Raw genomic sequence first — 17,041 nt, forward strand, 5'->3', positions numbered from 1 at the left:
AGAGAGAGAGAGAGAGAGAGAGAGAGAGAGAGAGAGAGAGAGAGAGAATTAAAGATAAAACCAACAGGTTCCTACTGGTTATAAATGACCAAGTTATTTGTTTATAATGAATGCATAAAATGGTATAAACAACATTATCAAGAGAAATTTGACAATAGACTATTAGTCAATACCCTATGTAAACATTGAGAGCTTAAAGATTGCTGTTTCTGCTGACTTTAACTCTTGGTGATTTGTTTCCTTTGCATGCCTCTGTTAATCTTTTACTCTAATCTGCCTATGACTAAATGCTAAGTGCTCTTGAGGCTCAGAATCAGTCTCTTTTCGGTAGTGATAACACTTAATTTTGAGAGTAAAATTGCTGGTCTTAGGTCCCTTTCTCCTGAGTTACTCATATAGACACAGCTGTATCTTTCCTAATTACAATGCTTAAAGCACCTGTGCAGGCTTTTACCTTCTGGACAACCCTTTTAAAAGTTTATTGTATCTCTTTTATTTCATCTCAGATTTTGTATCTGGGCATTCTAAAGAATTGCATTACTTCCTATGAGAATAGTATTGAAGGTATTTTAGATACAGCATATTATTTGAGTTTTGATTTGCTAGAAGCTACAACATAAACATTGCATATTTTGTTTTAATCTATCTTCATGTTATTTTTTAAATGACAATTATTAAAAACCTCATATATAAAGTCACATCTCTGTTTGGCATTGTGGCTAAGGATTTGGGTGTCGAGTCAGAAGTAATGTAAGTTCAAAGTCATCTTATATAGTCAACAACACTTAAAACAACAAAAAGTCATATTCCTAGAGAAAAAATAATAAATTGAAGTGGAAGATAAATAAGAAACTTAGAAGTTATTATGTTTAAAATGTTTATTAATTATTCTTTCCACCAAGCAGTTGTTGTTTTATAAAAGAAAGAAGTGAATCTGCAAATTAAATTTCCTACTGGAGTTATTGCAGTGACTCATTACTAGCATGTTGTGGGTAAGCAGTACATTCTGGGATTTTTCAGGCAATCAGATGAGTTTAAACTGAAGATGATTCAGTACAAAAGTAATCAGGCTTTATCCAACAATGCTTTGTGTGATATAGAGTCATCATTGTGTAAAGCATATGGGCATTTAGCCTTTCTTTGTCCTCTTTTAATGTATTCATTTCATTTTCTAAATTCTTTTACAGGATGATGTTAGTGTCATTATTTAGAGTGAATGGTCTATTCATTTCGATAAGCATCAGGTTAAAGCAACTCTTTTTACACGGGAATCAATGTCATTATTTCTTTTTTGACTTCCTGTCACGTCAAAGAATATATTACACTTCAAACAATGACTCAGGAACTCTGGAGAAACTGTGTTTCCATGTAATTTTTCCTGGTTTTTCTTGTTTTTATTTTCTGATATTAAATCTTGTAATTTTTTTAAAGACATAACTGATACACATAGTACAGATAATTTTATAATATAATAGGACCCTAAATTCCCTTTCACTTAAAGGAAATGGCTATGCATTTTCTTTGGTGAGGGAGATGTGAGAATTTACCTGAAGTAGTGCAAGGACATTCTCATCCAACATGCCAACACTGTTTCCCATCTGAAGGCCTGAACACAAGTCAGCCAACATGCCAACACTGTTTCCCATCTGAAGGTCTCAATGCAAGTCAACCATGTCCTTAAATTTAAGCCTATCAGGTTCTTGACATTTCCAAGATCCTGGGCTTGAGGTGTGATTGATGACATTCTTCAAAGAATAAAAACAAAACCCCCAAACAGTCTTCATTTTGAATATTATGTGAAAGGTAATTTCTCAAAATTGGACATAAAGTACATATGTATGTTATAAACCTGAATGAAATGAATAATTATCTATAATTATGTTCATGATGCTATTTAGATAGTAGATAAATTATGTACAAACTTTAATTTTACAGTTTTAAGTTATGACTTTTTTTAATCTTAAAATAGGAGCTGAAGAAGTAATTCAGCAGTTAAGATCACTTGCTCTTCCAGAGGTCTCAAGTTCAGTTCCCAACGCTGATGTCATATGTGTCATGTAGCCCACAAGCATCTGTAATTTCAGTCTCACATGTTAATACCTATCTGCAGTCACACATAATTAAAAATAGTAAAAATAAATATTTTAAAATAATGTATGCGGGTGCTCACAGAGGCTAGCAGTAGACATTGAATTGCCTGAAACTGAATTTACAGGTGCTTGCAGGCTATCTGACCTTGGGCTGGGTGCCCTTAAATACTAAGATGTCTCTACACACCTGACAAAAAGCTTTTTGACATGAGCTGGCTGAAGAGTCCCACTCTTTCTAAACTTGCCTACATGTCCACATGTGTTATCCTTCATATGGATACTTTCACACACACACACACACACACACACACACACACACACACACACACACACACAATGTTCTTTCTGGTTTTATGACATGGAAACTTGATGCTGGTAGACCCTAAAACAAAGCATAAGATCATTAGAATGTGCTGTTTTATGATGTCTCATCTGTTACAAACATGCTCACTAATCACTCCTGAGGTGAAAAGTCCACACTTGCTCTAAATATGGTCACTTGAGACTACAGAGATGTATATTAAGGGGTGATACATTCACTCACATTTTTTAATTTTGTGTCAAAATAACAAATTGAAAGTGACTCTGATCTGAGTTTGCTCCACTCCTTCTTTGCACAAATACATTTATCTGCAAGAAGTATTTGTCTGTCATTTCCATTATTCCAGTACCTCCCATTAGACAGTAACATTCATTCCTTGTATTCTGTTCTTGATATTCATCCCTTAGGCAGTACTTATGGTAAACTACAGTGCTTTTAATGGAATTTGTGGGGTCATAAAATGCAAAGGCCTCATGTGTGCAGATACCCAAACCTTAATCCTGTAAAAAAAAATCATTCTCCAATGGCCCATAGCAACTAAGTAGGAGATTTTGACACTGATCACAGATGCAGGCCAGAGCTTGCACATGACAACTATTTGTCTGCTCTGACCCATGTCTTCTACAATAAACAGGTGAGGCATAAGGTTTTGTTGTTGTTGTTGTTGTTATTAATTTGTATATTTTTCATTTCTGAGATTTTGATGATCAGCAAAGGGTTCTCTGAAATCTGATACACCTCCAGCCTGTACAATCTTTAGTATGTATAATCTGTCAGGTATGACGACACATGGACCAACTATGTTTGTTCTAGAGATTTACAGAACTGAGCAATATCTCATGGCTATGCAATTAGGATCAGAAACATGTCACTTGGCCACATATCACCACCTGTGGGATATCGTCCTCAAGCTGGCACTGACATTCACTATCTCTTACACAAATATCCCTTAAGTAATAGCCGTCTTCCAAGCAGCTAGTTTATTGTGTTAAGATTTCTCACCTTACCTAAATTATACCACTCCCTTGTTCCTTGTCCAAGTGGCTTCTGTATTTCAGTGAGCAGAATACAGAATACTCCTTCTGGGCAATGACACTTCCAATTTTAATTTTATGGGTTGCTTCATGGTGAGTTGCACTTCTTGCTTAAACTCCACATTTCCTGATTTAATCATTCCTGACATTTTAAACTTGCACCTGCAAGTTTTGAGGTACCTTTGTGTGAGTGAGATATTTCTACCCCATATCTAAAGTTTAGTTAGAAAGAAAATGAGGCTTGAATATTATTTTGTTATTTTCAGAAACAATATAAGGTTGAAATAATGAAATAGCCTCCTTTGGAGGGCTAGATGATTGCCTCTGTGATGTTTTTCTTGGTGTCTAAAAAAATTCAACATGAGTAAGGCCTATTACTCCTTTTTCAATTTTCAATATTAGAAAGTTTAGGAAAGACACAGAAAATCTTATTAGTAAACCATTTATTAAGATGTCTAATTTCTTCACATGACTCCATGGCAACTTCATTATCTTGTTCTAAGAATGAATGTCCAAATAGGATTGTCATTATTTATACTTTAAAATCAGGAGTAAATTTCCTTGTATAAAATTTGATGTGTGATGTCAATGTGGGTGGTATTCAAAGGTTTTTTTCTGCTTGTTTTGAAATGAAAGGCACAAGTACTATTTCACCTTCAAATCTCTGAGGCAAGACTACTTCATTCCTCCAGAAAAAATATTTGTACTTAGATGAAATGGTACAGAATATTATAGTTCTCAAATGCTTAATTTCCCCTCATAGAAATTTCAAGGGAACTTAGGATGTATTTGGCAGGCACTTTTTTTTTAGTGCAATCAGGTTGCTATGGTAAACCTATTATTTTAGGCAAAGCAGGACTATGTTAGTGAAGTGCTAATCTCTTTTCTGTTTTATGTGAGCCTCTAATTACTCTCCAACTATTGAGCATGTACTGCAAGCATGGTTTACACCATTTTATAAAAGGAGAAAAATAAGGTCATAGACAGTGCGCTTGTTGTTACCATCCTGGCAGGTGCAGTCAGCATAAAGGGCCTCTTTTTAAATAATCTCATTCTAGAGCAGGAAGTACAAATTTTGGTTGGTTTAATTGAAAAATGAAGTGAGAAAAGAAGTATACAAATTATATCTAAGTAAATAAAGTATATGCCCCCAACATGTTTTGTTATTACAAGTATATGCAGTGATAATGGTACTGCAATCTAATGATAATGTGTTATGTCTGTGGAACATCTGTTGGGCACATATCCTTGGAAATGTCCTTTGTACCTTTGTATCCATTACACCTTTCTGCTTTTACAATAATTCTGGGTAATATGCCCATTTTGAAAATGATGACGAATGAGGTCTAACTTACTCTTCAAAATAATCATGTTTACTAGCAGATATGTCAAGATCGAAATCTAGCCCTAATTAAAGTTAAAAGTGTGACTGCTGGGGGAGCCTGTCAACTCCAGCTACAGGAGATACAATGGCATTTTATGATTTCTACAATCACCTGCACTCACGGGTACATATCTACCTACACACAAACACAGTGATACATTCTCTCTCTCTCTCTCTCTCTCTCTCTCTCTCTCTCTCTCTCTCTCTCCCTCTCTCTCTCTCTCTATCCTCCCTCTCTCTCTCTCTCTCTCTCTCTCTCTCTCTCTCTCCTATCTATCATCTATCTATCAATATATCTATCATCTATCATCTATCTATCTGTCTGTCTGTCTATCTATCATCTATCTATCAATCTATCTATCACCTATCTATCTCTATCATCTATCTATCTATCTATCTATCTATCATCTATCTATATCTATCTATCATCTATGTGTCATCTATCAACCTACCTCTATTCATATCTAATATATTTTTAATTGTGTCCCTTCCTAACACTTGACTCGACACTGTAAAGCTCAACCCTGCATTAAAAGAAACTTTTTCTAGCCCTGTAGAGTGTATCTACTTATATATATTACCTTAATTCCCTGATTATTAATGGTATTTAAACATCTTTCTTAATATTGTGTCTTCAGTCGCTGGCATATTAGTTGATATTCTTGTTGTGTATTACCATAACAACAGAGTTGTGATCGCCTGAATACTGATATTCAAGAGTGTTGAGTCTTGTTGAGCCCATCCTTGAATAAGGTCACCTGTGTTCTCTATGTCATACTCTCTTAAGGAAGATAATGTGAATCACACAAAAACATGTGAAATGAGGGGTAGAAATTGTATGTGAGTTTGGATCCACACATGTGTGGGTGCTGGGGAAGAATTACTACAAGAACAAGGAAGACTACAGAGAATCAAAAGGAATTGCAGAGGAGGAGGAGGAGGGAAAAGAAGAAAGGATGAGGCCAGGAAACAAAATTTGCTTTCATAATTTCACAGTCAGACTTAGGCAAGTTTTGGACTACTAATTTCTGAAGTGAACTTTTCAAGCGCAATACTTCCAGACAGCTCTCCATTTTTAGTGGTGGGAAATATTTCTGGTGAATGTCCCCTTTTTGTTCACTAGTCATCATTTAGTTTGATCTTAAATATATATGCTCATGAAAGCATATATATATATATATATATATATATATATATATATATATATATATATGTATATATACATATATATATGTATATATATGCATTTATAATATATTCAGTGTTACCTAGCAGGATGCTAATTTAGTGTGTGTTTTATTTATACAACATTCTTTTGCTTATGATATGATTTGCTTCAAACAAAGAAGTGACATGTTAAAATCCAATTTATCAATACTTTCCTTTACCTTTCTGGTGTGGAAATCTATACATGTCATGTTTGGAACAGCCAATTCCATCTAATGTTTAGGCAAATTTCATCATATTCTCCTCTCAAGATTTTGTGATTCAAAACTTTAGATTTAAATGCTGAATCTACTCAATTAATTGATTTTAGTTAAAGGTTGTTCAATTAGAGTTCTACTTTATCTTGTGGTGCTAGAAACTCCATCCACAGCCTAAATCAGTATCTTTGTTATTTACTTCTTATGGAAAAAATGTGGTCTAAGACAAACATATGTGCATCTTTGAAAGAAAATGTTTTATATTTTTATTTTTTATTTTTTTATTTTTTTATTTTTTTATTTTGTTGTTCTTCAGGCTAACTGAAATTGTCAATAGTATTTGAATGCTATGTTTTTACTTTTAAAATACTGGATTTTACTTTTAAGCAATATATATGCAATTTATTTTTATAATGCTTGATGTATAGTAACTGATATAGTCTGCTCATAATCATAATTATTTTAGTAGTATTTTTCATGTTTTATGTTTCTGCCTTTACTATCCTATTAAGCAATACTATTTGTTTTGAGTTTGTGTGTGTATGTAGGCACACTTGTGTGTGTGTGTGTGTGTGTGTGTGTGTTTGTGTGTGTACGTGTGTATTCCTTATCCATTTTTTCTTTCATACCACACTTCACTGGCAAAGTTTTTCAGTGTGAATATGAGCAGAACTGATGTAATGTTTATCTTTCTAAATGTCTTAGAGTTCTTCAAGTTTAATTGATAGTATTAGGCAATTATTATCATTAAGATGATGTATTTTCTTTATTAGTTTTCCTCTTTTGTTTCTTATTTTTCCAATATTAATAGTTCATTTACTACAGAAGGGAAATATTGCATTTAGATTACATCTCATTTGAAATGGTCATGTGATTCATATGACTTTATATGATTCATATGATTCTTATAGGAAACTACTCTATTTACTTTTTTCACAAAATGAAAGCATACATATGCAGTTATCTATTTTGTTTCATAAGACACATGAATAATTACTTGAGAATAATTTTGTATTTAAACAAATCTATCACATTTCAACTTGCACCACACTAATTGAGCACATTCATGAAAATTCCTTCCTTGCAATTCTGAAATTAAATATGTCCTTTGCAAAATAATAAACTCTTTGTGTCTTCAAGATGACTCTATGCATTAATACAGTTTAAATTTTTCACCTTGTGTTAATATTATTGTATAAAAGACAATTTCCATTATGCTAGATTTGGTTACTATTGGAATACAAAAAATTACTCATTTAGTATATGTTATTTACCATATTTCTTTGTATTTTAATGCAATTATAAATTTATTTTTATGTAAAAACATGCAATTTGATAATATTTCCTTTTCTGTTTTATTTTATTTTTTTATTTGCACTTTTAATAACAATGGATATAATAAGCAAGTTCCTGTCTACTCTCTGATTTTGATTACTCCTTATTAATCATGATACTCCTTAGTAACCATGATGCAGGATATTATTTAGTTTGAGTGGATCATTTTAAAGAGCTAAATGAATTATTGTTTTATCAAGGAATACAAGAGTCTTCACAGGGGCTGGGTCTAATTCCATGCCATGTAAGTTCTTCATGTGAGATAGTTTTAAAATATAGAGGGAGAGATGTTATTTGAGAACATACAGAAGAAAGACATTTCAAAGAATGGATTTGGAAACATTCTAAGATTCAACATCTGTATAAAAATAGAAAGCTACCAGAATATACTGAGCAAAACAGGAAAAACCTAACAACAGCTCTTGGAATTATGAAAAGAAACAAAAAAAGAGAGCTAACTCTCTGTGACTTTTGAGTTACAGTGCAAGATAATTCAGGATAGGAACCAGTTTGGTCACTTAAGAGACTGCTAATTAGTGGTGTGTCAAGAGAATTGCAGCAGGTCAAGATGAGAATGGAAATACAAGCACAACAATCTCTTTTGAGTTTCTTGTTTTGCCTTTACTGCTGAGCTGCTCATTTCAGCCTAAGATGCTTTCTGTCTCTCACTTATCTATGTTTTCTTATAGATCCTACATATTCCTCCCAACCACAATCACCAGGCTTACATTCTCCCATTAGGAAGGTATTTGTTCATCTTTCTTCTGACTTTGATATTCAATCCTTCCCACAGTTTACTTAGTTACAGAGAAAAGCATGTTGCCGTTTTTTTCAAAAACCATGATTTTTTGTTTGTTATAAGTTAAATATTTTATTTATTTATTTATATCCCAATTTCTACCATCTCCCAGTCCCCCCTTCACAGAGTCCCTCACCATACTTCTTCCCTTCTCCTCTGAGAGGGTTTCCTCCCTTCCAAGGTATCTCCCAGCCTTGGCTCATCAAGTCTAGGAGGGCTAGGAGCATCCTCCCCACTTAGGCCAAACATTGCAGTCATTTTGGGAAACAGGTTCCACAGAAAGGCAATAGTTTTAGGGACAGCCCCCACTTCAGTTTCTGGGGTACCCACATAAGACCATATTTTGTTTTATTTTATTTTATTTTGTTTTTTAAAGCAGTGCATTTGCTTATGGGAGTGTATGTGAGGATTTATGTAGACAGGGTTAGCAATGGGTGCAAACAAATATGCAAGGGCTGATTCTTGATAAGCATAGAACAAAGCTTATGACAAATAGCTTGTCATATCTAAAATGGTCAGAAATTTTCATAACAATGTGAATCTTTACGTTTTCTTTATTAATGAATGTTTTAAGGTTTTTTGAAATAGTTTTATATATGACTGGACTTAAAGAGAAAGAAAGCCCTAGAAAAATTAAACTTTCCCTCTATTTAATAAAGCAACTAATGAAAACATTTGGCTTTCAATATACAAATATTAATCAAGTTAGTTTAATACTAATGGTCTAGAGTCAGAAAAGATGATCCAAAATATTTAATATTTGGTAATGTGCTCCTTCTCCAACTACCTTATTTGTAGCCAATATTTAGTGAAATGAGTCAACCTCTTTAGAGAAACAGAAAATGTAGACTTGGCTCTTTTTTGACAAAATATTCCTATATTCAATCAGGAACCTTATGCAAGACAGATCTCAATAAATATCTGGCAATTTATTAGACCATATTAAACTTCTACTTTATCTTGTGGAGCTAGAAACTCCATCCACAGCCTAAATCAGTATCTTTGTTATTTACTTCTTATGGAAAAAAATGTGGTCTAAGACAAACATATGTGCATCTTTGAAAGAAAATGTTTTATATTTTGATGTCTTTATATGTTTTATATTTTGATGATATAGGAGACACAAAAAATCCAAGATAAGATTTAATTTAAATGATATATATCTTAAATTTTTTAAATGAGTAGCTATACATAGAACTATGAAGTGTGCATTTTTTCAATGCCTGAATTAGACTATTTCTGAGTTTTATATGTTAGATGTGAAATGCATAAAGTCTATTTTTATCTGAACTCTTAAATACCTTCCTTCTTGTGTTATTAGTCTTTACTAATGTTTAATATGCCTTAAAACACTGAATAGGTGGCATTACTGTCTTTTAAAGAAAGTCTTACTAGACTGGATTTTGTAAATGTTGTTTCTCTATGCTATTTACATTAAGAGTAGGTAGTTCTATTAGTGTAGAATACACTCTAGATAAGTTTTAGTAAGATAATACTGATTTTATTGACTGAATTAATTTCTTATCTCATAGGTATTTAGATTTCTTTCTTAATTGTCTTATAAAATACTTGTTTTCTTTCATTGAGCATTGATTTTATTGTTTAAATTGACACTATGTCACAAATAGCATGTATTAGAACTAGACATGTTATTATTCTCATTTGTTCTTATTTATGATCATTTTAATTTTTCAAAAAATCACATTCATATCTTCAAAACTTTAGAAAAATCTGTAAAATAATATTTTTAAATGAAAGAAATAGATTAAATCCAACTTCTTTTTCAATTAGGACAATAAATCTACATATGTGTTTTTTCTACTTCAGTAGCCAAGTCCTTTATTAACTGCTAGCACAATAGAAAGTCTCAATGGTATTTTGCAGTGTTTTCACTCTTTTGATAATATTTAGGTACTGATTATCTAGTACAGAATTGTACTTAATACTTTAGTAGTGATAAGATAATAGATGAAAGTCAAGGAGCAATTTTGCCATGTAACCAAGCATGAGAGAAAAGATGGTGTCACAGAGAGCTCAGATCTCCACTGCCTTCTAACCACTGGTGGGATTCTGTAGAGGAGATTGTACAAGATTAGGACGAAATAAGGTGCATGAGAGATGTCTATGTCTTCAGTGAATAGCCACCATTGACTATGTGCTTCATTAATGGTCTATGTCTTCAGTGAATAGCCACCATTGACTATGTGCTTCATTAATGGTCTATGTCTTCAGTGAATAGCCACCAATTGACTATGTGCTTCATTAATGGTCTATGTCTTCAGTGAATAGCCACCATTGACTATGTGCTTCATTAATGGGAGAAAATATATTTTATAAAGGGTTCATGGTCATAATTCACTTTGATCATCAGCCTCTGCAACAGCCTGGATGACAGGAACATCCAGGACACAGGTTGCTGGTGTTGTATGCTAGGCTAAACTCTGTTTCATCTTGGATCCTGCACTTTTGCTTAAGAATCAGAACTTTAGCAAGAGGCTTTCCTGTGTCTCCATTCTGGCCACCAATGGCCAAGAAGGACTGTCATCCAGGAAGAGATCCTTCTCTATTGTTGAAGTTACAGCTACACTCAAGTAGAAAAAAAGAGTCGTTCAAGAAGACGAGAGAGAGAGGGGGAGAGAGAGAGAGAGAGAGAGAGAGAGAGAGAGAGAGAGAGAGAGAGACTCATTGTTCACACATTGTTCACAGTATTCTAAGGCGACACTGACCCCACACTCTTGCCAGAGAGACTGAATCACTGCAAATTAGATCATCTGTAATATCATCTCTGAGACTGTATGATTCTAAATACTAATGTTTTCCTCCATCGCTGCCAATGCTGAATTTCTTTAACAAGATACAAGTACAGCAACAACATTGCTGGGCCAGCCCTGAAGCATTGCAGGATCATATCAGTGGGTGTGTAATTATGATAACAGGGCTAATGACTAGGACTAACATCTGTCTTGAAGTACTGTCACTAGAATTTCTGGCAAACGAGTCTGATTTCTCAGACAAAAGAAAGTTTCTTCCTGTGTAGTTTCATGATGCCATATTAATATACAATATGACTTAATAGGTGAACAAACTTTAAGGTCAGTGAGAATGTGAGAATGAATATGAATTTTGATTCTAATATTAACTAGCTGGTTCACATGAACAACTACTTAGCCTCAATGATATCTCAATTTCTTGTCTTATCAAATTGGCATAATGTGGTAGTCAATGTGTAGTATTGTAAAAACAAAATGAAACAAAGCAAGGAATCAGTGATCAGCATGTAGGGACAGCTGAAGAAATAATGAGGGCAATTTGCATCTCACTAGCTGAGGGGTTTCCCTAAGCATGAATCAAACTCATTCTGCAATATGTTTGTAGTTTGAGATTTGGGGCTAAATATTTGAAGGTCATGGCTTTTTATGTTTGTTCCATATTAAAATGAATTTTATGAACTAGGAAATCAGCCACAAATAATCACTCAATTATCAAACAGAAATATACATATGATTGCTTTCTTCTTGTATGTGTTACTTTGTTGCCAATTAAAAGAAGTTTTAAATAGCCAAAGTATTTTAAATTAAATAAAAATATAGACTGATTATATATGAATATTTTATGTATATTATATATAATACTTTGATGCAATTATTTTTAATGGCATACTTGAACTAGGTATTAAACAGTTTCATCATGGAATTATCCCTCAGGGTTGATTATAAAGTGACATAGCAAATGTGGCCAACTTCTGAGCCAGCCACTCTCTTTTCCACTCTGGTTTCTTGGCATTTGCATTTGAATTTCAGTGTGTTGTAGGGAAGGTTGAGAAAGTATTTGCTGGACACGTTGGGATATTTGGGTTTTGAATGTGCTTGTTTCACTGAAGGCCCTGCTCAGGCTGACTGTCCTCTCCCTGCTCTCTCTGGTTACCTTGTAGGCAGATGCGAATGTGGCAGATGCACTTGTTACCCTCCCGGGGACAGCAGAGTATATGGCAAGACCTGTGAGTGTGATGACCGGCGCTGTGAAGACCTGGACGGTGTGGTCTGCGGAGGTAGTAACTGTTCTCTCAGCTTTACTTCATCTGTCTTTCTTCATTGTTTAAACCATTTAAACAATTTAAAGTTGCTGTTTAAATAAAAGTAGTTAAGAAATACATCATTACATCTAAAAGCAATATAGCTTTATTACCACATTTATAAGCAAGAACACTTGACTTGAAGATATGTGAAAAGACTATCTAAGCAAAATCAATTTCTAAGTTCTATGCTAGTTGGTAGCAAGTGAAAGACTTCTATGCAAGCCAACATCTGCTCATGATTTCTATTATTTCACTCAGAAGCACTCAGAGAGAAATGAAATCTCTCCTAGAAACTTGGGACAAGAACTACAAGATTAAAGTCCAAGTTCAACTACAGAATCACAAGAGATACAAACTCAACTCTTGCCTTGCTCTTGGATCCCAAAAGTTCCCTGAAAATCAATTAGCCAGATAAAGAAAAAGGCAGAGCAAGGGTAGATGGAAAAGTAAAATGAGAAGATGAAAGTCCAGGAGATGAAATGCTGAGATGAGCACCATCCAGGAGAGGGAATATGGATCTGAATTATTCTAGTTCTGCCAGTCTTGAAATGCTTTGTATTATCAAGCATGATGTTGCTGGCATCTTTTGACCATCATGTGGCAACTCTCTTCTCACTCTATCATCACTATATATGTGTCTATCTTTATAGGTTCACATCTACCTTCCTGTATATCTAGATCACCTCTGCTTTCTATAACCTACTCTGAGACACTTACAATTTTACCAAATTTATATTTTTTGAACCACAGGGATAAGTCCTTTGAAGTAATCATTGTATCTGATGCTTATTTTTGGTGCTTTAATCATGGAGGTTATTCTAAAATAGAATTTCTACTTTCTTCATTTTCAGGGTAAGAAATGGAGGGAGGTTGGTCTAGTTAGCACCCAGTAACTCACAAATGGCAGACTAGGACTTGAGCCCCTATGTTTAGATCACAGATATTTCCTTATGCTGTGAAGCTCCTCAGAGGGACATCAAATTATTTCCCTGTTGCAATGTTGCTTTTAGATTAGCTCTTCTTTTCACTAACTTTAGTTGCTAGTTGCTAGAATTATCTAAAAGATTATTGTCATTTTGTTACCATTTAATATATATACACATATGGTGTACCTAGTATATAGAAAGTTCCATATCGACCTTACTATTCTTATTACCATAATCTTATTGCTCAGTTAGGGACACTGCCTGCAGACTGGGATCTTCTCACAATGATTTGGACATGTTTGTTGTCCTTTCTTCTTTGACATTCAATGTTTACCTAACATGAGCTTCCTTGCCCAGCATAATTTGATGACTTATTTGAAGTGTTTGATTTGGTAGAAACCTATTAAATTTCTATGTACATTAGATTGTGCTTTTTTCCTCCATAAACATTTTTTTTCAAAAACAAAAATAGAATTTTTAACCTGTCACACAAGAGCAAATACTAATTGAGTGAGATAACTCATGGAAGGGTTTTGTTTGAAAAATTCTCAGAATTGCATGTGAACACCCTTTGATACTGTCCATCTACACAAAGTTTACTCTGTCTCCAAGATAACAGACTTCCATGATCCAAATAAGTAAAATGCCCATGTACAAATCAGAGCAGCAATCCTTCCAGGAGCAACCAGAAATGGAATTATCCAAGAGCTTAGAACAGGTTCTGAGAAATATATTGGGTTGTTGTTTGTTGAAAAAGGTAATGAGAACTGGGAGTTGTATTAGGGAAGAAAAGGCATTTGATAAAAGCTGTTTGATTAGAATTACATATACATTCAACTAGAACTTCATTCTAGCACAAGAGATGAAGTTCTAAAATCATGTAAAATAAAATTCTCATGTATCCATCAATTGTTCACTAATGCCTACTTCTAGCATTCATTGTCTTGCTATATCAGCAGGACTCAAAGCTCCCACCGCTGAAAAAACCTTCAGGCAGTAAAACTCAACAAAAGCAATAAGGATGAAAGAATGTCTGTGGGTATCTGTTACAGCTAACACAGAACACTTCAAAAGAACACAGCTCTTACGTGAGGTGGTTCCTGTTCCTTCTTGAAGGACTGCAGATAACCTTCGAGCATATTCACATTCTTTGAATGTTCTCTAGTTAGTCATTCCTTGTACAGTATATAACAATAGGATAGACAATAGCTATACATATGCTGATCTGCCAAATCCTGCTCCAACTGTGGTTCACTCTAGGAAACCTTTATACACAATTTCTTACTGGGTTCCTCACTCAGAGTGTGTAGTGCCAAGTGTGGTAGTTTGAATGAAGATCGCCCCCAGAGACTCATAAATTTGCATGTTTAGTTGGAAAGGTTCCCTGTTTGGAAAAAAATAGGAGGTGTAGTCTGGTTGGAGTAGGCTTTAGGAGTGGACTTTGAGGCTAGGTCCACAATCACTCATTTTGCCTGCACTCTGTGGATCAGGATATAAGTTCCCTGTCCCATGTTTGCCTGCCTGCTTGCCACCATGCTTCATGCCATGATGAAAATAGACTAACTCTCTGAACCTATAAGCAAGAGTCCAAGTAAATGCTTTCTTTTGTAAGAATTTCCTTGGTCATGTTTCTTCAGAACTGTAAAACAATAGCATAAGACTTGAAAAAATTTAGTCCTTGATTGTGTTTTTCATGCAGTTTCAAATTTGGCTAGGACTTTGTTGGTGCCTAAATATACCAGGAGGCTCTTCCTGCCAGTGATAGAGAAACAATAAGCAGACAGCAAGATCATATTTAATCATTATCATCAGATTTAATTCTCAGTCTGTTTTTCTAGAACTAGGGAAAAACATCTACTACCTACTTTGATATTTATTAAAGGCATTTTATTGATTAATTGATCTTTGAGCACTGGTTGGGTTTGTACATAAAATAAGTCTTAAACTTTCCTCCTGAAAAATATTATTTTAGCTGGGTCTACAAATCTGAACCATGGTGTTTTCTACCATTGCACATGCATGCTCCTATCACTCTATACAGTGAGATTGGGACTGTAAATAAACTTAGAAATAAGTGAGTCGCAAAAAAAAATGAGGATTAGTGCAAATTATCTATAGTTCATTTTAAATGCCACTAGAAAGGTGAACAATGCTTCCTACCTTAGCTTTGCACTGACATTCACATAGTGCTTTCATTAAAGAGGTGAATAAAAATAATGTGGTTTTAAATCCTGTATTTTCTGATTATGCTTTATGGAAGAGATTACATGGATTTTGCCTGTTTTAATATCATAGTTTTCCATTTCTTGGTGGGTCTTAAAACACAGAGGACCCTCCATTGTAGAAGACATTCGAACCTGAACTAGTTGTGGTAATAAAGTACATAGTACAGCAAGTACTCTGTAAGGAAGTCAAAAGTTCTCATGACTTTCATAACTCACAAAAAACTTTTGTGGAGTACCTAAAATCCCTGTTTGAGAAATCATAGAGTGAGATTTAAGCTGTTGCAGAAGTTCTTATGAGATAGAAATATCACTATCTGTACTGTAGAGCTCACCTCTGTGTGTCTGGCTTATGACCTGAAGAGAAGACAGTCATATGTGTATATGAACTTCTCTGTGAAGCCCCATGTCCGATGATGGTAAGATGTTGGTTTCTTCCCCATGTCCTTGAAAGGAGATGGGTCTGGAATAACAGTGTGAACATTTAATTGAACTGGAGAATAAGCTCTAACTTCAAAAAAATAAGCACCAGTTATAAAAATTCCTGATATAATGAATGATATTAGTGATAGCTAGAGTCAACTCTGATGACTCCTAGTTTTTTTTTCAGTGCTAGATGGATGGAGGAATTTATACTTTACATTTACCAGGTATCTCCTTATTAAAAAAAAGGGGGAGGGGGTTTTTTCATAGAGGGCAACTGAGATGGACAAGCTGGGATATATCATGATTCTACCTAGCATTCTGCTCTTTATCTTCTCACATTCTTAGTAACCTCACCAAGTCTGCTTCCAGATGACTACCTCCAGGGAACTGTTGTACATTCCCTCTGTGTTTCCAAGGGGTACATGACTCAGTAAAGTGCTGTGCATGTGAATATAATCAAACTCTCTTCTCTTCTCTTCCCCCTCATCATCTTCTACACTTCAAGTTATTTTCAAATTTAGCATAAAGAGCATCCTTCAAATAAAATAGAAGTTAAGGGAGTTTCAGAATTTGTGAGCATAGAATTATGGAGTATATAATTCTTCAAGTTGGAGTAGACTTGGATTGGTTTTACAACAGCTTTGGGTGTATGGTGTTTAATGTGAAAGTATTTAGGTCTGAGAAGGGTAAACAAAATCATAGTGAATAAAAGTATGTGTTATGTTGAGGAAAGATATTTTATTTTCTTGTGTCTTCTAAAAATACTGACTATGACTATGTGAGTATGACTGAGTGTATGTATGTGTTCCCAGTACATGCAGGTAACCTCAGCTACCAGAAGAAAGCATCAGATTCCTTGGGACCAGAGTTGTAGGTAGTTATGAGGGCTTGACTTGGGTGCTGTGAACCATAACTAGGTCCTCCACAAGAGCAATGAGTGCTCTTAACTGCTGAGCTATCCTGATAGCCACATTTTCTTATATCTTTAAGTAATTCTTAGTTGA

General features: G+C 34.3%; 1 protein-coding gene across 1 annotated transcript in view; it reads left to right on the plus strand.

Annotated features, from left to right (window-relative positions):
* The window catches only part of Itgbl1 (integrin subunit beta like 1), a 227,139-nt gene that overhangs the window by 196,736 nt on the left and 13,362 nt on the right, over window positions 1-17,041 (plus strand). Inside the window, exon 7 of the mRNA XM_028771860.1 lies at window positions 12,320-12,436. Coding sequence (XP_028627693.1) covers window positions 12,320-12,436 — 117 coding nt within the window. The remainder of the gene's footprint in view (window positions 1-12,319; window positions 12,437-17,041) is intronic.

This window comes from Grammomys surdaster, unplaced genomic scaffold, assembly GCF_004785775.1.
Source record: "Grammomys surdaster isolate TR1022 unplaced genomic scaffold, NIH_TR_1.0 65, whole genome shotgun sequence".
Classification (NCBI taxonomy): Eukaryota; Metazoa; Chordata; class Mammalia; order Rodentia; family Muridae; genus Grammomys; species Grammomys surdaster.